The sequence below is a fragment of the Perca flavescens genome, chromosome 18, assembly GCF_004354835.1.
Source record: "Perca flavescens isolate YP-PL-M2 chromosome 18, PFLA_1.0, whole genome shotgun sequence".
NCBI classification, from domain to species: Eukaryota; Metazoa; Chordata; class Actinopteri; order Perciformes; family Percidae; genus Perca; species Perca flavescens.
In genome coordinates, this window is record NC_041348.1 from 12,983,962 (window position 1) to 13,010,277 (window position 26,316).

General features: G+C 40.0%; 1 protein-coding gene across 4 annotated transcripts in view; it reads right to left on the minus strand.

The window, feature by feature from the left end:
• pak5 (p21 protein (Cdc42/Rac)-activated kinase 5) overlaps positions 1 to 26,316 on the minus strand; it is a 69,238-nt gene that overhangs the window by 18,149 nt on the left and 24,773 nt on the right. Inside the window, exons 1-3 of one of the 4 annotated variants that reach the window (XM_028605821.1) lie at positions 25,410 to 25,474; positions 18,379 to 18,602; positions 16,372 to 16,416 (exon numbers count right to left, since the gene is read on the minus strand). In XM_028605821.1, coding sequence (XP_028461622.1) covers positions 16,372 to 16,416; positions 18,379 to 18,602; positions 25,410 to 25,464 — 324 coding nt within the window. In that variant the 5' untranslated portion in view covers positions 25,465 to 25,474. Of the gene's footprint in view, positions 1 to 10,485; positions 10,689 to 16,371; positions 16,417 to 18,378; positions 18,603 to 25,409; positions 25,475 to 26,316 lie in introns of those variants that run through there. The other 3 variants (XM_028605823.1, XM_028605822.1, XM_028605824.1) reach the window with 3 other exon arrangements.

The following is a 26,316-nucleotide window of genomic DNA, read 5'->3' on the forward strand; positions in this document are numbered from 1 at the left end:
CATTTCTGACAGAGGTGTTGACTGAGGGCTCTTCAGTTAAATCAAATCTCCCTTACTGCCTGATGGTTCCATATTGTTTCACATTTTCAGCCATGCCTGCTGCTGCCATAAACATTTGTACATAAATTTGAGATCCCTGGAGAATAAATAATGACTTTGGTGATTTCCTGATTTTCCATATAGCACCATCTTCAATTTGCCCAATACTTTGAATTATGACCGAATATCTGCTAAAAAATAATAATAATAATAATAATAATAATAATAATAATAATAATAATGACAAACAGCCTAAGTTAGCTACTTTTGTTGTGTTATGTATTTGTAGTAGTTTTTACCAAGTGAAACAGATACAAACAAACAGTGTATAGCTTCAATAAAATTACCTGAATCAATTGTATTAGTATTAATAGTGTATTTTATTTTGATGTAACTGCCTTTAATGATATTCTACCAACAGTTTGCCCGTAATTACGGTTTAAACAATACGGCATGAACGCGGCTTATTGCTTTGTGAAAAGAATACTAAAAACTAGCCATACAATATGTCATACAGAACATGCTCATTAATAGCAATTTATATAAATCATGGGGTATGGTATGCTATGGTAACAAACCTTTTTCTTTCTGTTTTAACTTTAACAACCTTACACAACTTTTTTTCTGACTTGTACCTACTAGCTGAGTACAGTTGTTTCCGACTAAAATAAAGCCACTGCACAAGCCTTTATTATTACTAAGGCTGTTTCATTTGCACATAATCTCTCCCTTTGATTTTATTACTTGGTTAACCTTCCCTCTCCCTCTTTAACACTCCAGTTGCTCTCCTCCGTTTGAGAGCTATAGGCTGTTTGGTGCCGTGACCTGGAACCCAAGGTGAAATGGCCTATAAAAGCAGCGAGTAAAGTCTAGCTGAGAGGCGGAGGCTGCAAGACGGATGGTCTTTTGAACAGGTTGGTCAGTGGAAATCTATCATGCCTTGGACAGATGTTGCAGAGCATAAGGCAGGCCTGGGCTGACATAAAAAATCACAAGTCATACACTCCTGAAAAAAGTCACACAGGTCTGCTCTTCATGTTGTTAAACTACATTTTCCTCTAAAATAATGTTCATGTCATATTAATGATGCAAATAAAACTGCTAAAAATAAACACTGCTGGAACTGTCATGAAAATTATCCGTACACATCCTCTGAACTGTGCTATGAATTTGTGAATGGCTTGCTTTGTGTGAAACCTAAAATGAGGCCAAGTAATATCATGTTACGCTACGTGGATGTCGGTGATTCCAAGCTAATTCAATTGGCATACAACAGTAGGGAGTGTCAGTTATCTAATAAAACATTGTCATCTCCATTTGGTTCATAATCAATAAGACTGTGTCAAGGAGCGTGACAGGTACAGGGGATAGAGAGAGCCGGAGAAAACAAGGCGGTGAATGAAACCGAGGAGGTGATGAGAGTGCAGAGGGGAGAGGGAGACAAGGTTAATTGTGTGCCAAATCCCTGTCAAACGGTCGGCATCAAGCCTGAAAATCTTTCCATTAATTTAGAATTAGGGGGCTGATACTGGCTTCCGTACCCCCCCTTTCTACTCTCCCCTCTTCCCCCTGTCCTTACAGCTCTGTGAGCTCTGTGCACGGGTCGTGTTCAGCAGCGGCTGTGACAGCAGCCATATTTCACCGGCGTGCGGCGTTGGCCTGTCTTTTAGTGATAAGCTGTAATAGATCTACTCTCTCCACTTACTACGGCCTGTTCAAGGTAAGCACAGGAAAGGAGAGGAGAGGAGAGGAGAGGAGAGGAGAGGAGATAAAGAAAGAAAGAAAAGGAAAGAGGAAAATGGGAAGATGACAGATGGAAGAAGAGCAGAGGAAATAGAAAGTATGTGTGGGAGGAGTGACAAAAAACAAACTAGTTGGTGTGATGTAAAGCTAGCAATAGAAAAGCAGAAGAGGACACTCTGAAAGCAGCTTTGAAGGAAGAGAAAGAGGAATCACATACAGAAAAGGATGGAGAAGGGGTGACGAGGGAAGGGAGGGAGGAAGTGTCGTAGAAAGGGACCCATGAAAAATGAGGCTCATTGGGAGATAAGGGGGGATTAACCTTGCTGGTAATGAAGAGAGGGTGTGATGGGAGGATGGAGGGAGGAAGGGTGGAGAGATAATTAATGAGCTTGCCCTTCCTGTGACTCCTAGCTAGAACCCTGGTATCTAGGCTACGCTCCACTGGCCAGCAGGGTCCCGGGACAGCTGAGGGGCCGGAGGAGGAGGAGGAGCGGTGGCTCTGCTTCTCTGCACTGCTGTTTCATGTGATTTTGGTCCTCAAACTGCTTTTTGGTCAGGGATCTGCCAAAAATGTAACAACTATTTCACACTTTTAACAGTTGAAAAGTCCGCTGTCATGTTTAAATACAAAGAGAACGTATTTTCAGACTCTCCTGGAAGCATTCACCCTGGCTCCGTTCTCACCTCCACATAGCAGCTGACCAATCATGGCGTGAAGAGGGTGTAAATGTTGGACTGTCAGTTTTGGAAAGTCACTGAGATGGTCAGAGAACAGGCACTCCAAACCTACATCTGCAAGGTGTGGGGGGGAGGGGGTGTCTGAAGAGATTCGACCATCCAACAAGCAAGTGAGATATACTGGCCTCTTTAACTTATGAAAACCATTTAAAATGTGTTAAATAAAATTACCTGTCAAACTAAATACTGCTTCTCTTTTCTTCGCTCTGTTTTGAAGAAAATACGTTATTTGGTGTATGAACACATACTCATAGGAGTAAATTTAATGGGACTGAAACCTTACAAGATTTCAACTTGGTTGAAACCTTTCAATCCAGTGATGTTGGGTATGTGAATATTATCTGCTACTTCTTCGACACACACACACACACACACACACACACACACACACACACACACACACACACACACACACACACACACACACACACACACACACACACACACACAGCCTGATAGATTTAAAGAAATACACACATGCACGACAACAAAGGCAAATGTGTAACTCCTCCCAGTCGTGAGTCTTTAGTTACACATGAAAGCTCATCACTTACAGTACCACACACACACACACACACACACACACACACACACAGCAGTACATCGCCTACTCAACACACCCACTCTCAACTCTCAGTCCTGCCAGAACACGACCAAATAGAAATTATGTTTTTTGACTGCTGACATGCTCTAATATATATACATGTCTTACACCAGAAATATTTATCTTCTTCCATCCCCATCACACCATGCTCCCTCTCTCTTCCCTCTTTTTGAGGGGGCAAATCCCAGGCACCAACTCTACTCTGTTAATCTCGCTGTCACGACTCACACTGCAGAGAACATGCTTGCGTGGGTATTGATGCACACACACAAACACACACTACTACTACTACTGCCACTGCTGCTCCTGAAGTGCAGTATCCTTCTGCATCAGTGACCAATTTGTGAACAGAAGATATTCACAGCCGTCTGAGAAAGATGATATCAGAGAGCCCTTGAGACAGCAGACAAAAAGACTACTCACGACTCTCCTTTGAGTGTCTCGCTGAGGACCAAACATGCAGCGCTGATTAATGAATGATCAAATAAAGCGACTACCACAGCTGATGCATATACAAAGAGGGAAGACACTGTTTGTGTGAAATGAAACATCAATCATTCACGGGGTGATAAAAACAGCTAGGTGTATTGTCTCTGTTCTTTATCAGCCTCCACCTTGATGTAGGTGATTCTGTATAAGACAAGGGCTCATATCTTTAACAACAATGCATGAACATATAGCAAACACAATCCCACACAATTCAGGTAAGCAGCATAATTAAGGTGTTCTTATCCTCTAGCTCTCTCTGGTGGATAGAAGTGGTAAAACAACTGACTGCTTAAAGCTAAAATGTAAGTTATGCTTCACTATCCACTACTACTGTTTATTTCTAGTCTACAATACTACAAAGAGAAAGCCTAATGTTATTACTGTAGTTAGCACAATGTTTTCAAAATATTTCTTTTTTTAAGTGAAGTAATTTCTCAAATTATTTTATATATTAATAGGTTTGTTTTTCAACATATTAATCATACTTCTAATATATAACAGTTTAAATGAAATTATAAAATATGTAAATATCAGCAGGGTGTTGCTCCTAAATCTAATCAGGTTTTAGAATGGGGCTGTAGTGTATCGGCAGCCAAATGGAAATATCTCAGTGGAGGCTCTAACCACATATCAAGTAACAAAGTGGTGGGACATTTAAATAAATAAACAAGTGATTATGCTAGTGTTATTTTATATTGTTCCTATTGTCAACAAATTAAAAGAAAATACTATGGAAACAAAAATGATAAGGGACAGGTGTGTCTGTTTGGTTTTATTGTAGCAAGTCTTTTTTGATGAGTGCTGGAGGGTGACCTTACAGATGTTTTTATGTTGTTTTTTGTTATTCTGTTGATTGTTGGAGCATTTGATTCAAGGACAATTTCCATGTAAATGGACAATAAAGTTTTATCTTAACTTATCTAAAAGAACAACAACAATGCATTTGGCCATATCTCAATATTTTCTGACTTCACTGCCCTGTCTTCTCCAAGCCCACTAGTTCCAACTGAAAACATAAATCTTTAAATATGGCTCAGAAATGTATAGTTTAATTTTTTTTAAAGGCTCATTATTATCCTAAAAACAGTTGGACACTGTAGTTTTTAGCAATCATTACTCAAACATGAGTAAATGGTTTGGGGACTATTTTCTGCTGCGGATTAATCTACATTTGGTGCGCTATTGTATTTACGGCAGGAAACTAGAGTGCCCATGTTTATGATAATGAATGAACATGTTGGCCAGTGCAAAGGTGTAGCTCATTAATGTGTTTGAACACTTTTTGGACAACAAATAAGCTGTATGGTACAGAGCAATGAGCTAATAAACGTATTAGTTTATATTAAATTAGCTAAGCCAATTTGATATGTCAGGCTTTGGCTACACAAATAATACTTAATAGTATTAACGTATTGTTTGGTCTTAACATTTGTTGGCAATAAGAAAAAATATTGAATATTACCAGCCTTGTACTTTATACAATATGTTTTAACTGATTTAAAGGTAGAGGGGTTGGAGTTCCTAAGATTTCAGTATTTTCAGTCAATTAAAACCAGATTGTTTGATCAGAACAATAGACACGCCTTGTAAAAAAGATCATCATAAAGCCAGGCATAAATGTAATTGTACCTAGTAATAACAAAATTTATAGTGTCAAGAAATGTTAAGATGAGCCAGACAGTTTCAATGTTTTGTGTGTAGTCATGTGGGAGAAGCAGGAAGTGTCTTGTGCTCTGCTGCACTCTGCTGCACTCTGCTGGTCTGATTCCGTATTTCTTATCTGAACCGGCACCTTCATTGTGAATAATCGTGAATTAAAATGATGTGGATGTTAATTTCACTGATTAAGGGACAAAGTACAGTGAGGATCTGGTAGTAAGATTCCTTGAGGCACATATCTAAGATATCAGTTATTAAGAACGACTCATCCTGACCCCAAAACCTCAGATCAGTACCCAAGCTGACAGGTCGACCCACCTGTATTACTTAGCTGAGGATTTCACGGAACAGTTTCACTGATTTCTTGACATGTTATTAGTGGAACTACGGATGAGGTCCAAGCAAACATGAACAGGATTATTCAAGGAGCGTATTATGGAGTGTTTCCATGATTAATAGGCTGTGAGCTGACCTGTTTCCTCAGGCCATCCTGCTGCCTGTTAGTTACAGTAGTTAATAACAATCATCTCAACATGCTGAGGAGAGGCTGTACACTGAGCGGTTCATTGAATAGGTGGATACCATCATAAGATACATAATAATGAAAGTTGACATGAAAATGATTCTGCCTGTGTGCGTAAAGGAATAGAAGCCTTTGCTTTTACCACAACATTAAAAAAAGGAATATAAAGGCTGGGGTTTACTGTTATTAAAACACTGCTATACTTCAAGTTCCAGTTTATGGAGTTTATGGTGTGTATAAAACATCTAAGAAATGGTCTTAATAATGGTCCCAAACTTCAACCTGTAGGTAAAGAAAACTTAAAATAAAGTGATTAAGAAGCTTTATATAAAGAAGCTGAAAGTAACTTGTAGTAAAGTCTAGCTTTGCTGACTTGAGTGAATCCTAAGTCTTATAAAATAAGGATTACAATTTTATCTACCCAAAATGCCCACCATCCAGCCCCACCAATAGCAGGCCTCCATACAGTAGCTGACATGTCAGGGCTGCATCACATCAATCATCACAGCTTCATGCACACCTCATTATAGCTAAGACTACCCATCATTCATTATATCCAACTTTATATATGCTTTATTTTTATTGTAACATGCAAGAGGACAGCTTTTATAAGATATTTCCCCTAACACTTATGTAAACAATATCAATATATGCTGTTTGGGTGTATTGTTAAAAAAAATCTTAAAATGAAAAGGTTCAACAGCAAGTTTATATATTTAGAATGTTTAATCGTATAGTTTAATTGTAGTTATATGTTTTATTATTCATCAACTTTAAAACTCACCAGAATTCTTGTATTTCACAGTTTAACTTATAAATAATGGAATCTTATAATAACATAATTAATAATTGCTGTATCCATCATTTCATGACCTTTGCTAGTCACACACCAAAATGAGTCTGAGAAGCTTTATACATACCGGCCCTGGTTACAAGATGTACATAAGGGGTTGTAAGATAATTATCAAGATAGGAAACAAAAATGTAATAATTAAAATTTAAATGTTTTTTTTGAAATCCTGTTTAGTTTGACCTCTTTAGGCCTCTAAAAACTATTCAAATGAAACAGTCTGAAAGTCTACGATTTAAATAACTGCCTACTATCTCAGTAGCATATTTCTCCAAGGGAGGGATTCCCTTTTTTGTCACATGAGAATTTGTGTACAGTTTTGCCCACATAGAAGCGTAGAGTAAGCTTCTGGTGGTGTTCAATGGGATTAACCTATCAGTGTGTAAAGCATCGGTTAATGTATCATGTGTATGTGTGTTTATGCATATCATGCTGCTGAAGCCATACTGTGGAGCCCCTTACACGAGCCGGTGAGTATTTGAGGCTATGTTTTCCGACTCTGATGAGACGCCTCCAACCCCCACAGCTCCCCAGCCAGCAGCTCAGACCACCGTGACCCAGTCACCTTTGACCTCAGCTGGGTAGAGCCTAAGCTACAAGCTTCAGGGATCCATGAGTCACACAAGATGCAACGCATGGATTGAGGGACGATTTCCAGCAAAATGGATTAGTGGGGAAAGCATAATGAAATACAAACATACAGTCCGACCAAATCCCCGACCTTAAGCATATTAGCGCAGTAAAGCCTGGACACCCTTCTTTTTTCCATCGCTCTAAGCACTGGCAGATTTAGCCTGATTCAGAAACATAGCCAGCAGAAATTGTTAGAAAATGTAATGATAATAAGTAGAATAATCAAACTGCAGTGCAGTGTCTTTGCCAGTGTGATCAATGATGTGATCTAAATCGGCTTCCTTCTCGAGGAGTTTCCAAGTGAGTCCGTCACTGTCAAGGAAAGTTTCTGGTCTAAAGCTGGAGAGAGGAGATGAGATGGTGAGCAAGAAGAAGAAGAGGAGGGGATCAATTAGATGTCCCTCAGTTATCTTCTTGTCAACTCTGAGACAGATAAACAGACAGCTGCTTGCTATAGATTAATTACACACCGGCGCTCATTAATCTGAGCCCCGTCAGCAGGTCTCTGCATCACATGTCCACCCCTCCCATCCTCATTCAACGCTCACTTTCTACTCCTTTTTCCACTCATTAGACTGTTCCCTTGTTCTCCTCTTTCACACACACACACACACACACACACACACACACACATCCAATATGTTACAGTTGCAATTTTCAAGGTCATTATCAATGAGATAGATTGAAGGCATTTTAAATTATGAATGTGAAGTTAACTACTGTACATCGTCATTATGTATTGTCCTGATTAGCAAATGCTAGCATGCCAACATGCTAACCTAAGGTGGAGAACATGGTAAACATTATAACTCCTACAAATCAGCATGTTAGCATTGTCATTATGAGCACGTTAGCAAGCTGGCGTTAGCATTCAGCTCGAAGCACCACAGTGGCTGAGAAAAGCCTCACAGAGCTTGTTAGCATGGCTGCAGACGCTGAGTCTGTCACTGACTAAGATCACTGGGTCCTGCGATAAGCATCAAAATCAATAATTAGATGTGAGGAGTTAGCTAATATTTCTATACAGCATGTATACCTTTGTCTTCTAGCATTTTACAGTGTACAGAAAACAATGTAGCATTCAATCCTTAAATGTTATCTATTGTATACATTGTACTCTTTGTAAAGACACATACGTCTGAGTGTATGAAAATGATTTTGTTTTCTGCTCTAGTACAGCCCATCAAATAGATCTTTTAATAGCACAGATGAGGCTTATGAAATAATAAAAAAATTATGCTAACTCTAATCTGCCCCCTGAAATGCTGATGGATGGATCAAAAATGGATTTTCATTCAATATTCTTCCACAGTTAAAAAGGAAGGGAATGATTTAAAAAAAAAACACTGAGTTGTAGTTTTCTATCTGGCCACACGAGGATACTGCAGGTCCAGCCATTATTAAATCCCCCTCACACCAAGTGTAAAGTTGATTGAGAAACAAAGAATGCAAATAAAGTTTAAAGAGCCAATGTTGTTTAATTTTGAGAGACACTAGCTTTTTCGATAGTGATGATACTGGTTTTCAAATGCTGTGGTTTACTTTAATAGGATGCAAATATCCACATGACAGTTGTGAAGAAAAAGAAGAAGCATGTGTATTCTTAACTCCACAGGACACACAGTATTAATGTGTTCAAGAAGATCAGGGTTTTGAAGTCACCCTGCAGTTCCTCATCCAGACATTGGAAAGCACTTCCAATCCATTACAAACTTGCAGCTTTTAAAGTATGACACGCCAGTCATCTCAAATAATTTCTTTCCTGCAACAATCCTTCCATATTTAAAATTCACAGCCTAAATGTCCTTCCAAAAAACCCACGTTCAGACACTGAAGGATGGTTGTTAGCCAGGACATTTTGAGCTGCCCTGGCAAAGTACGGCGCACATCGCTGAAAGCCAAAATTCCCCCGCTGACTGAGGCCCCGAAGCCTCCGCGAGAGGTGTTTTGCAGTGTGACTGTGAATGGCAGCCGCGAGAGAAGACAAAGTGAGAAAGCAAGGGAGGAGGAGCAGAGTGGAGGAAGGAATGAGAGAGGTCTAAATCAATGCCATCCATTTCAGCTCAGTGCCAAGAAAGACAGATGCTCTCTCTATCTGTTTGTGTGTGTGCGTGAGGGTGCATGCCTGCGCAGACACGCATCAATCAGAAGTTCTTTTCCTTCAAGTCTATTTCTGCTTTGACCAATTTAATGCTCAATCAATGTAAGATGGAGTGTAATACATACTGAGTCAAATTCAAATCAAACTTGAAATTAACACACATCGATCACAGCGTCAAACTTTCTTTTCTGTCCATTAAGAAGTTGAATGAATGCCCCAGTCATTGTGCATCACAGGATAGAGCAGCATGTTTGGCAGATTTGGAGCAAAAACATACTGTATGTATGTGTCTGTCTGTATCTATACAGTGATGAAAGAGGCACTGAACTATCTAATTTCATGGTCTTCCAAAATGTCCATCCAAAAAAATACTCTTGACAGGGTTTCGGGTTATAACTTGCAACAAGGGGACAACGATTCTGGACCTGCTCCACATCCAAGCACTTGTCTAGACCTCATTCATTCTCAGTCTGGACACTCCACTGCCATGGAGCTCACCCAATATTATGAATACACGCTGCAATAAAATGCTTTCTCAAATTAGCAACTCCCTGGTTGCACATGTAAGAACCCTTACAGCCTGCTTCCTTCTTTTAAATAAAGACACAGGTTTGCATTTCTGCCCCTGAAGCAAGGACTAGGTGACCCTGTTAAATCAGAAACGCTATCTCTCTACGCTCAGTTTCCATATGTATATATACAGCAATCCCAGCAAAGCTACAAAAATAACTCATGCCATGCAGTGCTTCGAGCACAAACCTGCCCTCTCTCACGAAACATGAGAAAACAACCTGCACTCTGCAGCTATAATTCATGGTGTGTCACACTTCCATGTTAAGAACGCAACAAAAATAGACACAAAGTCAGATATGGGACCCTTTAAACACCAGATATCTCTAAAGACAGCACAAAACGACAGAATAAATGCTGAATGGAACAGCTACTATCTTACCTGCACCATCACTGTTTTGTCTAATATGTTTACACTTAGTGCTGGGAACTGCTGGCAGTGAGAGCTGAGACCTGTTGCACAGACAAATCTGCATAGCCAGCATACCAGCATGCAGTCTTGGCTCACCAGAAACAGAAACAGCGGAGCACCCCACCTGTGACTGTTTATGAATCGTCTGTGAATGGGGTTTAAACAACACCTCCTCCTCAGTCTTCACCGATCCCACCAGCAGCCTTGACTCCGGCCTCAGCTGCCTCAGCTTCCCCGTCTCTCTCCTGCTCCCCCCGGCCCTGATCTCCACCACTCCTCGCCCCCCATCCATAACAAGTCACTCTGCCCGGTAGCAGCTGCATCCAGCCATGGGTCAACTGGAAGTCTGGCCCCCTACACCCAGAGCAGCTACCCTCTGAGAGACCCAATGATCGAGTTTCCTCCTCTGTCACCTGCCAAAAAGCTGGTGGGGGGGTTGTGCTCTGCTATCACTGACCCACTGACATTTACAGTTGCGCCTTACCAGTTATCACCCTGCATGTCATGCCCATTGTCACGTGCCTTGTACTCACACTATGCCAGTCCATTCCTTTGTCTCGCTGTGACAGCCTTGTCTGACCTGGACTAAATAAATTCTGTGATTTAGTTTCAAATACTGAAATATGACTGAAATATGACTTCTGTGGATGAATTACAGTAAAGAAGACTATTTTTATGTTATTTGACAGCAAAACTGTCACAATTAGATTTGTTGAAGTGTACATCTACAATGCTGTACTGTTCTCCGAACCAGTACAGCAAACAACTAAAATGAACAAATCAACCCTAAATCTAAAATACACATTTTTAAATACCAGCTACTGGCAGTGTACCTCACAATTCTGGGCACATTTTGTTGCATTATTTCTTCTTCCAATGTGATGTAAGGATGAGATATTTTCAATGCAGCTATAATGGGTTTGACAGCACAGAGGTGTTCAGCTACCCAAAATATCAGCGAGCTCTCTCCTCCTACACTACCTACAGCACATGTAACCCACAGCTGAATGCAGCAAGTTTAGGCATGTACTCTGGAGGCTGTCAGCAGCCATTTTGGTAAATGCAAAAAAAAAAATCACAGGACAGGAGAAGAGAAAGACAAGGCAGGCTGGAGGGAAGAAGTCTCTCCAAGGGTGGATTTACTCTAAATCTTTATTACACAAAATATCATTATGCACGTATCGGATTCATATGCATGAACCAACTGAAGTACATGTGTGAATGTTGTGATGCTCACACCCTGCACGCCGTACTCTCACTCGCTACATGGCCACATGGCCACCTTCTTGCAGCCCCTGCACAACTTCCTGACTCCAACACCGATGTATCCCTAAGTACCAGGATCATTCTAATGGCATCTGCCCTGACCTTCACAAAGAATCAGAAAACTGTCTAAGATGCTACTTTCTATATGTAATCTAAATGCAGCTTTAAGCATTCTGTCTATAATATCAATCTCATATGTCTGATTTCAAATGTCCCCGTTTCATTCGTGGAAATCCTGTGGATCAACTCAAACCATTAAACTACTATCACATTAACTTTTCACCCACATGTCGTGAGACTGAAAATTATGTTATTACGAAGCCACACTGTCATACGTCACATAATTCAATCTGAAAATGAACTGGCAATACAAAGTACTCTAATGTTCATTTTAACTTTTAGAAAATAAGCAGTCAGTGCTCTGCTGTTTTTGTGTCAAGGACAGAAGGAATGATAAAATTAATTCAGATATCAGGGGATGGGGGGGGGGAGGGTTGATCTTCATCCAGGAGAGGAGCATGTTATTAAAAGAATAGAGGGGGTATTAAAGAGAAATATTCACCATTAAAACATGATGTACATATATTATTCCTGTGATCCCTTCAGATTCACTTCTCTCTTCTACAGCTGGGGTAGAATTAAGAGGAATAAGCTTTAAGTTGGTCTCAGGAATCACGATGGGTTTGTCTGAAAATCTTTTTTTCTCTTTTCTCTCTAACTGGCTTACTTATGCTGATGTCCTTGCCCTGAGGGCTGTTTATTAACCCTGGGATCAACACAAAGAACTTAAATTGTTTCGAATAAAACATGCTATCGGTTAAAGTGGAAATTAATTAGCAGTTCTCATTTAGCTATTTTGCTCTTTTTGCAGCACACTGACGCCAGTATATAATATATATATATATATATATATATATATATATATATATATATATATATATATATATATATATATATATATATATATATATATATATATATATATATGTGTGTTCAGGTAGATTTTGGTTACAACTACTTACCATAACTTAACTCAGTTTATTACTGTCTGTATGTGTGAGTTAGCAAAGTCTGACACTGTCTGCCATTGCCCTGCATTTGTGTAAAGGATATAAACTTTACCGCTGTTGTTAAATAGAATCGCATTATAACAACTGTTATTAATTCACTGCATTTATCTTCCTGCTTCTCTCTTGAAGTTAGATTGTCAGGTTTGTATGGCTTTGAGCCATTCGCTAAACACTACTAATTTATTGCAGTGTTGGCTATGTAAAATTGTATTCTTTTTTAATAATAGTCCCAAAGTAATGCAAATGACACAGGCAGAGGAAAGTAAACCGTAAACTGATGTAGCTAGCTAAGTGTCAAACTGAGGCATGAAATGCATTACAAACACAACCACTGACAGGATAATCTGCTCCCACTAAACTTCTTGCATTTACATGTGTCACCTTTCCTACACAGGTCATTCTGTTTCTCACGTACAAGAACTCAGACATCTAATACCGGCCCATGGTTGAAGAAACATGAGAAAATAGAAACAAGGAGATAGCAATGGCAGGCCCAAGCAGTCACTCGCACAACCAAATACAGTACATACATACATGTCAATACACACTGTACTGTAGACATATCCATCTACACACACACACACACAGACAGTAAATTACCTCCTGAGCTCCATAGGAGTCGGCAATTTGAGGGTGTCAAAGTCAAGGTGCAACATGAGACTGCCATTAATAATAGCCACGGCACTGCCCCTGCTGGTGCTAATGAATGCAACACATTAACACACATGTAACCTCACATCACATAACCCACCCACATACACACATTAACACACGCTAACCATCTATGTCAACATCAAAAGATGAAACACAACATATAAATGAAGATGTTTTTCACGGTGGTAGATATAGCGCACTTACTCATGCACCACCACACGCACCACACACTTCAAATTGTCAGACTGCAGAATCTTTAAGAGCACATTGTTTAAAACATGGAAATACTGAGAGGGCATGGTGTTAGCCTATACTTCTGAATTAGCATGTGTGCGGAGGGCTGGTGGTGGGGTAGGAGGGGGGAGAAAAGAGATGAGAGCCAAGGCTTTGAGCAATGCTAATGCTCAGCTGAGATGAGCAGTCTGACAACAAGGCTACAAGCCTTGTGAATAAACGATGAGCGCACAAGCCAGAGGGCAGAGGTAGTAGTTATTTCGGCATCATGACTGCGACGACCTCTCTAGGCGCACACACAAACAATGTGTTTATGCAAGCAGACGGGAAAACATGCAGACACACACGCCATGTTGAGCCTTTCCTAGACTCTGTCCCTCTGTACAGGACAGCACTGGACGTCTGCCAGACAGGAGATCGCTTTCTCCATGCCCGCCTGGTGTGTGCACAAAAACAAACACACACATACATACACACACACTTAGTAGACGGAGCTGGGGGCAGAGGAAGCCTTATGTCAATCAAGTGTCAGGGCAACCAGGGGAGAAGGATATCAGGCCATGGGTGAGACACTATAAATAACCTGGCCTACCTCGGGAGTCATCTTAGTAGTACAGTAATCTGAAAGTCAACATATTTTGAGTGTCAAAAGACAGATTTGTAAAGGCTGATTTATAGTAATACGTAGAGCCTACACCAAAGCCTAGCAAGTGAGAGAGTGACGGGGATTAGCTTCGGAGCGAGTACCGACTTCGGTGGCAGACACCGGGTTCAGACTGAAGGTAAACCCTGAATAGTGCCCTTGGTTGTGTTACCTTTGAGCAAGCAACAGGGCTTCCTTCATGTGATTCCTCAAAAGTAGCACACTCACACACAACTTCCACACAAATGTGTTATTTTGTATTCTCTGCATGCACATTCCGAGCGAGAGCGATGCAAAATCCTTTGGATTTGACGTGGGAGTGAAGTGACCCCGACTTCTAAGTAACATCAAACTACTTTTCACAGTGGTCTGTGATCAACTTTTTTACTTGTCTAAAAGACTAAAACTAGAGCTCCATCCAGATGGGATTTTTTCCTCCAGGGGAGGCTGAGTGATTTTAAATTTGCATGTGTTGCATGTGTGGTGATTTTAATCAAGTCTGGAGATCATTGTGATTCCAAACCCCCTACACAAATAGTAATTACAGTCCCAAATACCTACTATTTTTCAGCAAAAATGTGCAGGCTTTGGTTTACTGTTATTGGGGTTTGTTACTTCTTTTCTCACTTTAAAATATCCTTGTCTACTGTGCACTACCTTCTGAAATTTGGCATTACCTCCAAAGTCTGGAGCAATGACTTTGGTTACGGAGTAGCATGACAAATATTTTATTATTCACCTCCTTGATTATTACAGTAGATCTTTTAATATTGAGCTATAAAATATGGCAGATAAGGCCATGTCTTGTTTAAGCCTGTTTATTAAAAACGTTTGGCATGTCCATGCACACTCTACTCAAATCTTGACTTGAGTGACATGTTTTTTTGCTAAGTCAATAGTTTTGTCATAGAAAATTTATTTTTTCCTGAAAAAGATTCCAGATATATTTAAATGTATAGATACTAATTTCTATATTTAAAAAAAGTACAGCTTGCAAACTATCCAGACCAAATCATGTTTTAACAACTAAGAGACTACATCTTGTTTGATTTAATATTAGAGAGGAGAGGAGAGGAGAGGAGAGGAGAGGAGAGGAGAGGAGAGGAGAGGAGAGGTGGATCACAGAAAGGGTTCTTCTAACTAGGGTTGGGTACCAAAACCCGGTGCTAATACGGCACCGGTGCCTAAACGACCAGTATCTACTGTACCGAAAAGCAACGTGCCTCATTTCAGTGGCAATTAAATGCCTTTTGTGCTGCTCTCGGATGCTCCAAAACAGATGTTAGAGGTAACAGAAGCATCGCTCGCCTGCTCGCATGCTAGCAGCTGGATTAAACACGGTTAAAATGCTGACAGCTAAACGGTGTTAAGTGTGTCTGTATTTCAATGTAGAGGATTCCAACAGCAGAACGTTAAGCAGTGTGCAGCTGCCTTTGTCGGGAAAAACCACACAGACGTGTTGCGTTCACTTGAAACTACTAAGCCTCGTAGTGCATTCAAAGTTATTGTAAAATACCCTATTCCCTATTACCCTATTTTTTTTTAAGGATCAGTTCAGGCACCGTTTAGACACCGGCACCTGTTTAAAAGTATTGTTTTAGCACCGGTATCGGGAAAAAAACAAAACGATACCCAACCCTACTTCTCACACATGCAAACCTTTTCTGACCTACATTATTTTCCACAGTGGGGTGGCCTGCAGCAGAGCAGAATCAGCTGTCATGGCAACATGCACTTCCCATCTCAGCAACCATCATCATCACAATCATTATTATAATCATTATGATTATCATCATCATTATTATCAATGGCGCTCCATAGCAAGGGGAGAAACAAGGGAACATGCTGCTACAGTTAATCTAGTCATTTCTGGGGAGGCTCATGCGAATGAAACAAATGAGGAGTGGAGATGAGGCCCAAGAAAAGACTTGGCAGAGCAATATAGTTAAGTCATTCTCAGTGTTTCTCCCTGTTCCTGCTTACACACCACCTCCACCTATATACATGGCAGCAGGCAGCGGAGGAGAGATGTGGAAACAAAACAGCAGAGTTGTGACTGTGTGAGAGCGATCAACAACAAAAAAACAGAAAGGGGGGAGGGTGGGGAGGGGTGTTAAAAACAGAAGGGAAGAGGAAGTCATACTTTGGGCAACGGCGTTTCGGATGACCGGACTTTCTTGGGAGATATCTGTGAAGAGAGCAAGAGAATTATTTTCTTGTTTCCCCCTCTTCAGAGATATCTCCTGTGGCATATTGCTGTTCTTTCTTACAGGACTTATGTGAATGTCTGATCATGTTTTTTCCTGTCAGCAGCAACTGTAAGTGGTTCCTCAGAGACTAACATAGTTTGCTTGATGATTAGTGTAAATTGTAATTTCCCCACTGGGGATCAATACAAAGTATAAATGAAATTAAAATGATAAATTAATGCTCACAATGGTGCTGTTAGTTTTACTGTTTTAGATTTATAAAATGCATTCAAGTGCTGCAGTGCTTTATGTCAAATTTAACATAAAATGAGAAGTTAGTTTAAAATTGACATGTTTATTATAGGGCAAGTGTTTTTATACTATTATTAAGGTCAACAAAAAATGGTGTAAGCAGGTGTTGTAACACACACAGGAAAAGCTCCTAGATTTCAAAGCTGAAAGGCAGTGGGTCACACATGCAGTATGATGGGACCACAGACAGCACAATGGAAAATATAAAACACGCCCCTGTGAAGACCCATGAGGCCTAATACAACCTCCAATACCTCCAGTATGCAAGAGAATGGCCTCAAAGCAATCACATGTTCTGCAACAACCCAGAGAAAGGTGCACAGAAATACTATGGAGCATTGTTAATCAAACTGTTTGGTGTGTAAATGACTATAATTAGCTATGGCTATTTTATAGTGGATCAAATGTGTCAATGTGATACGTTAGGAAGAACCAATGAACAACAACACATCAGAGGAGACACTCAGAAGGTTCAGAGACAAGGGGAGACACGCAGTCACAGTAACAGGGAAGGTAAGAAGGAGAAATCACACAGCCGAATGAAAAAGAAATATCAGTTTGAATTAAGGTTTCTGAGATTGTGACATTATCTAATGAAGATGAGGAATTGTCTTTAAAGCCGCATTAAGCACTTGTTGACCAGCAGGGGGCAGAATATCTATGGGTTTAGCAACATGTTAGCAAACATTTGTCTACTCACATACACAGCTGACACAGAACAACATGAGCATCCCATTGAAGTCATGTTTCTGTCCACTTGGAGAATGTAGTGCGTCATAAGTCTGTTACTAGGTCACATTCTCTGGCCTATGGTTTGATCTCAACTGCTCAAAAAAATATGCAGTTCTTTATTTTGTATAATTTTGGTCTTTCTTAGATAGTATAGTGGTGTAAGGGAATTACAGTAGTAGAACTACATTACTGAACTGATTGAGTTGGCTGCTAAAATGTGGATATATATATAGCCTTTGCTACTTCTTGTTTTACTTTTGTTATAAAAGCTACTAAGCTTCGACTGGTACTGGTCATACAATATCGGACCAAGTAAAACTGTAGCAGCACTAAATTGAAAAATGGTTCATTGTATTGCTTGTGAATTCAACATTTCATTTCTAAAAGGAAGACTGCTATTTCTTCTATTAAATGTTATATAGTATGGCTTTAATTCTCAGTTTGGCACTTCAAGGGAGTCATTCAGTGTGACTTTAATATCACAAAATTGCTTAATGCAGGTTTAAAGCAAAATCATGGACAATGATATGACTATAATTTCATATACTAGGGGAATTTGAATAGTGTGAAGTGGTCAGATGGCACTGGAGAATGATCTATTTTGTCTCAGAGAAAAGACAACATAGTGTAACAAGTGGATGATGGAACGATGAGATATAGCCACATTGAAGGGAAACATAGCAATACTGAGGGGGAAGGCAAAGATAGAAAAGTGAAAAGAACAGTGGTGGGTGGAAAAGGAATGTACGGATTTAAGTTAGAAAGAGAGGGCAGGGCTGTGGGTAAAAGCAGGGGAAAAGGATGATGAGCAAGAGTCCCAAAGATGCAAAAAAGATAAGGTGAGCAAAAAGACAGAAAATTATAATGATTTGTCCACAGTGCTCAGGTTTGATGCCCTCTGTCCATTCACACTGTACCTTCATTGGTGCCAGCTGGATGGGGGTGATGTAGGAAGGGTCCACCATGGGCTTGGGGCGGTTGGCAGTGTCCGCCAGGAGACTCTGCCATTGCTGCGGCAACCCAGTGAACTTCTGCTCCCGCGGGTCGAAGCCCGTGTGGACCCGGTGCTCAAAGTTAGACGGAGCTGAGATCTCCAGCCGTTTCTTCTTCTTTCCAAACATGCTGGAAAACCCTGGCAATCCTGGAAAAACACAGAAGATAGCTGTTGATTAATATTCTAAATGCAGCACTGACTAGTTTACTTTAATGAAATAAATACAGAGATAAAACCCATGACTGCAAACTGTCTGTAATGTGGACTATAGGCAAAATACTCTTACTTATGTTGAAGGGCAGTGCAAGCTCTTGTCTGTTCAGAGATTTCAACGCCTTGAATAAATTCATGTTTATCTAACTGTAGGGAGGTGTGACACTACATCAGGGTGAGAGGATGCAGAAGAGTGTTTTATTAATCTAGTTTGCATCACAGCATTATGGAATGTGTGCTTTTCCTCTAAAAATACAACATAAGGCATGCATTATATGTTTTGTGGCACACACCCAAGCATGAGCAAATACATAATTAGCATGTACTGTTTAAGTAGTTTTGATCAATGATCATTTCATGAGTTGTATAGGGTGAATGCAGCTGATGGAATTGATAAATACAGCATAAAAAGGTTTGTTCCCACAAGTTAACAAGCAAACCTGAAAAAGTTCAATTAAAACTTGTTTATTTTGTGTAAAAGTAAAAAATAATGTATAGAGACTTGTCTTAAAAAAGCCTGAGGATCTTTTAATATCTCATCAAGCATCTCTCACCAGCCTTTAAACTCTAATACTGAGTCTTACAGATGGGATACTGTGCTAGAGTATATGGTAAGGACCATCTATGGTATGAATAAATTAACACTTTACATACAATACAAAGGCAAACTATATCACATTTAAATGTGTAATAAGAAAAAAATAAGCTGATAATCACCATAGTTATTTATATATAAGTATAGCAACCAATTAGGTTTTGCTTACAATGCCTGAAAGCTGCACAGCTGAAGTATCCTACATTAGTCAGACTGATTGTCTGTAAATACCAGTTTTAAACTGATGTTGTGCTGTTATATACTCTGCTATGCTAAGCTCAGCCTTCTAATGCTGGAGGGTACAAACAGGAAAGAACAAGCAAAAATGTCCAAACATGCTAGAAAAACCAAGTGTCCACTTTGGTTACGTAACATAAACATCAGAAAAAAATGGATGCACTGAAGCACAGAGAAAAGGGAAAAAATGATGCCAAGTTAGGATTGTAGGGTTTTTTTATGTAAGTTTTGATAGTGATTATAATACGTAGCCACGGCAGCTGCCTGTGCCTGTGCTTTTTACTCCACCACCAAGAGGAACTGTTTGGAAATCCCATTGTGGTATTGGTGGTTTGGGCGGATGCATGATGTCCAGTCATAGGAACAAAATGTCGTGACGTTGTTGGTGTGGCTGTGAATGGAGTCTATTGTGTTGTTCCCTTCTAGGAGCCATTGTCCTCGGAGAAAAACAAAGTTATCCTTCTTCCTCCGCACTCTTCTTCTACACAAAACAAAGAATAAAAAGCATATAGGGTGCCCTTTATATATAAAAACAAGTAAACAAAAGATTCTCATTAAGCTGACAACAGTGGATTTTGTTGGCTGAAATGACAACTGTATGCTAGCAGCTGTAGCTAGCTAGCATAAGCTAACGCTAACACGAACACGAACACGAACACTAATCTTGAATGTTAATTTATATTAATTTAATTTTTAAAGATTATTTTTGGGGCATTTCTAGGCCCGCTCTACCAACTGAGCTACCCGGGTGCCCATTTATTTTTATTTTGAATAAAAAATAACAACACAATAAAATATAAAAAACACTATGAGTGTGTAGCAACATACCAAAAGGAAAAACAATATCTATGAAGTGTTATAATATGTTCAATCTGTCCGATAAGGAGCGGGATGAAGTTTAAGCTTGTTATTTTTCCCACCCCTCATTCAACTGTAAATAGTTCCTGTATATATTATATATTTTGTACAGCACACTGTGAGTTGGTTAAAACCTCTATCTCCAGCAAAATTTGTAATGTTTACAGAACCTAATATATGCACAGGATGGCTAAATATAGAATATAATGCTAAAATAATGAGCTTAGCTACAGTACATGTTCCAGGCAAAAAGTCAGCATCCTCACCAACTGACGACCCCTGTAAGTTAGTAGAGAATTAAGGAAGCATTTTTGTGTAGAGCTTGTTAGCCTTGGTATTATAGTAGATTATTATAAATAGACATTTAATTAATTAGTTTGACCATAACTGATGATTTGGGTGCTTGCTTACCACACACAGGCTAGCAGAGTTCCTGGAGTGTAAACCTCTTAAGGAAATTATTATACATATTTTCCCTCTTGTTATTTATTAAACTGTTTGCATAGAATAATATTATAGTGATTACTATTCTTCTATGTCTGTTAAATTAAACTATTTGCATAGTAAGAAAACATAACACTACTTGTTCCCACGAGATAACACGGAGTCATTGGCTATCTAGACTGGGGCTCGAGGACAGAACATGCGTCTCTCTAACCAGATAAAGGGGGACACCATCGAGTCTGACCAGATAGAGGAGACAACCTCTAAACTGACAAGATAGACAATTGACGACATCAAATTCTGTTATGATTGTATTTCACACATAAATAAGCTACTGTTCGAGGCTTACGTTAGTCACTTTCTGTACTTGTGCTGCGAGTACTGTACACTGATTCTACGTGCAAGTAAACAAAACTTTATTATAACTTCAGTGGTTCTCTGCCTATTCTTGATAATGAAAAGATTCTAACAAAACCCCAAACCAAGAGGAAAGAGCTGCTAACGTTAGCATAAATTCTGATATACTAGCTTCTGGGCTCCGATACAGTGGATGTTCCAGTCCTGAAGAGGTATTTTTCTAACATAATCCTTAACCCCACAAAATTATATAGTTAGCCTAATTAGCTATCATTTGCAGCGTATGTCAGAGCAGATACACATTATTATTAATATAATGTTAATATTTTATTATTAATTATTCACTCCTTATAGTTCCTCTTGTATTTTTGATTGTAGAAAATCTTAAAAAAGTCACCACTCTCAAAAAAGTTTATTAGAGTCCCCTGCACACCCCTTCAATATGTGTACGCGTCTTTTATGTGAGAATGAGCAGAAGATTTAGCGAACGGTCAACTGTAAGACATTATTACAAATTATTAACTCTTTTGACCTGGCAGTACCTTCTGGGTAGATGCAATGACAGAAGTCACCAAAGAGTCTATTTCTAAATGTAACTTTAAACAGACAAAGCAAAAAATTTAATCATGGTAATCTCTCTCAATCATTTCCTTTGCTGCCCTGCAGGAGAGACAGGCAGACTGAATAAGTGGCCTCAAACAGGAAAGATAGAGAGATAGATTGATGGGAGAGAGAGAAAGGAGGGGGGTGGAGGCAGAAGATGAGAACAGAAGCAGAGCATGGTGGGAAAGTTAAAGGGATAGAGAAATGAGCGGATGGAGGAAACGACGGAAAGAGAAGAGACAAAAATGTAAAGAGGATGGAAGCTGAGAAGGCTTAAGGCTTTTGTGATGCATAGAGCAGCACGATCATAGCACAAGAGATTAGTAAGCAGCACACTGCTGCCTTTGGAAAGCTCAATACTGGATCAAAAAAGTGTTAAGTCATAGACAGAAAGCTTGTGCCACAGGCATGTTTACACAACTCTGCTTTCTATGCTGCATTCACCTTCGGTCTTGGTTTACACATTAAATACTCAAGAATGTATTGCTCCAATGTGTGTAAAGAATATGCCAAAAAGAAAAGATTGACAGGGTTTATGTATAAATCAAAGAAAATCATGTTTAAATATTGACTATATTATTACATATTATTCACAATAATATTACAATACAGCTTTTAAATAGTGAGAAAATGCAGTACCTTATACAAAACTGTTTATGCTACTATCCTATGACCCCATCTACTGAATTGCATATTTAAATGACCATACCAATCTTTTTCCACAATCAGCCCAGTAAATCCCATGACAACTTCCATTACTGACAACCATTTCCCAATCCATGCAAGTGGATTAGGTTAAATTGCGGAGTGATTTGTGAATCTTTCCTGGTGGTGCATATATGTGCTGAAGTGAAGGTCTGACAACAAAGCTTTGTCATTCAGCTGTCACACAGCATTGCATTCATAAGCTATGATGTTTGGAAACTCAACAGGAAATACAAAGAATTATCATAAATGAGTGCCGTAAAAACTTGTGATAAATTTGACGGTTAGTTGTACTGAATGGACGTCTGCCCCGCATTACTTAAATACTCTTCACAGGTATCTCCCTTAGATAAGGGTTTGTACAAAACAAAAGCCTAATAATCCTAAACTCTAATCTTTTCCATTTTGTGCTGAGCTACAAATCTCTTATACAGGTCAGCAACCCTTTCCACTTTTGGCTGATGTCCACCTAAACCTCCATAAATCGAAGGTTTCTGACCTTGTTATTATTTTCAGAGCATGCACACAAAGTGGCTTCTGCAAGATGAAACACTGACATGTAGACATTATGCTGATTAGAAATGGCAATCCTAAAACAAAGTCAATAAAGACAACATCAAGGATGAAGCTGAACAACAGGGACAGTCTGACAGAAGGCAATGCTGAAATATTTTGTAAATATGGACTACAAAGTTGCCGTCTACAGTCACCACGCTGAAACACGCAGTGACTAAAACTAGGCTTGATCGCAATATTGCACTGAATCATCAGCTGACTGTATGCAGTAGCTGAAGCCCTTGTTACCTTAGAGCAATGTCCAAAGAAAAACACATCCCATAATGCCACATTCAAGTAAGAACCAGATTTGAAGTGTAGAGGAAGTGATAAATAGACTGGGTCTAAAATAAAAACTTTTAGTAGTAAATCTGTATCAACTCGTTTGCGCCATGCTGGAATGGCATCAGTAAGGCTTTTGGGTTGAGTTCAACAAGGGAGGTTTTTTTAAGACAGACAAAAATGTTTTTGGGACACCATCCTTCACCCTCTCTGTGGTCTGTAACGACCATAGTAAACCCCTGACCTAGATGATACGTCTTGGGAATGAGATTATTAACAGCTAGCAGGGCTTAAGTCGTCTAGGCCAGGCTCAACTGCTAAGAGACAACAACACGTGCGCGCACACACATACACACACCACCGAATGCATGTAAAGACAGCAGACGGAGGTGCATGTTCAGGCCCAAACTTACTCCTGCAGAGCTTTTAGCTGCAGCCCTTTCACAACAGTTGAAACAGGTTTGGACTGAGATGTACTTTAAGTGTAGAGGCCTCTGGGAATTGCCTCCATGCAGAGGCCAATGGAACGACTTACTGCACAACTCCTCCTGGCTGCCACATAAGCACCTCTTGAGCTGTAATTTATGGGCAGACTGTAAAGCACTTTGTGAAGTTTGAGATTAATGCCTGCAAGGATATTCTGCCAAAGAGTAACAATGTCACTCCGATGAGAAATTGCACCTGGTAATATACGACGGAGATAATGAAACTCCATTATTCTAGGTGTGTAAGACTGGAGTGAGCTGTAACTGTGTCTATCTGTAAGTGTGTATATATTCACTAATAAACCACAGCTCTGTGGGCTCTAGAGCGGAGTGAAGCTAACTACAAATGCATAGTGTTCCGTCACATGAGCATTTGACCTTTAAATATGTAAAAGCAAATATATCTTGATGTAACTGTCACAGTACAAGCCATATTACATAACCACAACGGTACACAAACCATAGGTTTAACTAACTGTACTCACAAAACATAGCGCTGCCCAGCAAAGCATAGACACACAAAGGCATGGCGTGTAAAGCGTGTATACGTAAGAGCACACACACTCTACATACACACACATACACACTAACACACTGCCACAAACTACTAGTCCCAGGGCAGAGATCCTGACTCCCAGGCTGATTTGTCTTCAAACCATCTGTCACCATCTGAGCCTCCACAGGCATTTCCCCTTTTGTACAACACCTCAACACACACACACTTTCACTGGAACCTGCCTCATGCTACAGCAAAACAAGAACTCATTCATGTATGTGTGTGTGTGTGTGTGTGTGTGTGTGTGTGTGTGTGTGAGTATACTGTATATACCATGTCTATTTTTGGTTCCTAAGTGCTCTGCAGCAGCGTGACGTATTCATGTGTTTTGCAAACGCCACATTAATTTTGTATCCTTTAATATGTAATTTAGAAGCATAATTTAGTGATTGAGATGCAGAGCATTCACTCGTGCACAAATATGAATTAAAAATACAACATGAAAAGGACACAAGTTCCTTCTGATAAACAAGTTGAGGGGAGGGTCAAAGTTCTCTGCTTCACTTAGCGTTACAGGAAAAAGGAGGAATTCCTAATTTAATTAAAAGGTCAAATGTTTCACGAAAACCAAAACCTGATGGTATATTTTTGTTCAAGGTGTTATCCTTTTCCCCAGTGAAAAAAAGGCACAAAGTGAGGAATAAATGTGTTCCCCGTGAATAGTGTCTTGGTTCTGTTATCCTCTTTTGTCCTGCCCTGCTTTGTTGTGTGCTGTTCAATTCAGTCCCATTTGCATTCACTTGTTCTCTCCAGACCTTGTTCCTTCAGATGACTTAATTGGCTCAAAAACTGTTTACACAGACATGCATTTCACCTCCCAATCCCCGTAGTTGTATCAGTAAACAACTTCAGCTGAAGAAGACGATTTTTTATCATTCGCACAGTGTTTACAACATGCTGAGAAGTTTGTAACATCCCTCATTGAAATCCTGTTTAAAGACTTGGGATCATCAGGAAGCTGCAGCATGTTAAATTATGGCTCTGATGATGAATATTATCACATCTTAGTACTCCTACACTTTTATTTCAATTGATACATAAATTCATTAAATCACTGATCTTACCTGGCAAATAACTGACGGTTTCTTTCAACCAATCAAAGTGCTCTGGGTAAGCCATGGTGAGACAGTCCAGGACAATCAGAGACTTATCGGATGTTGCACTTTGATGTCAAATTGCACTCCTAATTAATCCATTATGCACCTCAATTTTCTTTCAACAAAACATGAAACAGTGAGTCGCCTGCCGGATCCATGATTGCTAAATTATAAGCCAATGATACCCTGGAGGAGCGACACTTCAGTGAAGTTATCGAATTGACAAATCAGGTCACATCCAGGACCCTCTGCAGCCCCCAGTGAGGTGCTACTACTACTGCTAGCCTGCTGCTGCTACAGTATGACTCTCCCTGCCTGCACACTCTGATAACTCCCAATGTGAGATACACAGGGCACAGAAAAGTGCCTACGCCAGCAGCCTGGGCCAAGGCACGGCCAGACGGCTTAAGCCCAGACCCATCCCATTTCACTTTCATTGTTTGTCTAACTGGGTTTGACCAGCCGCGTCCCAAACTGAGCTCCCTCTGACCTTCACTGTCCTCCTCCCACTTGTCGGTCTGTCACCAGCACCACAAAAACAACAGACAGCGTAAGTGTTCCCACAGGATGGTGTTTGTGTCCCGGCTGTGTGTGTGTGTGTGTGTGTGTGTGTGTGTGTGTGCGTGTGCGTGTGTGTGCGTATGCGTGTGTGTGCGTGTGTGTGTTAGTGGGACACTCAAAACTGTCTCCCACTAATGCCAGCGTGTGTGGATAAATCAACTTTGGTGTCAAGTGCTACACCACCACACGCCCTATCACTGCCTCTTTCACAAAGAGGAAGACAAATAGTGTGACGGAGGAGATAAGATGGAAGAAAGAGAAAGAAACCGCTGGTCCGTTGGCAGCTGTGACAGTCTGGCCATTTGCCGATGCA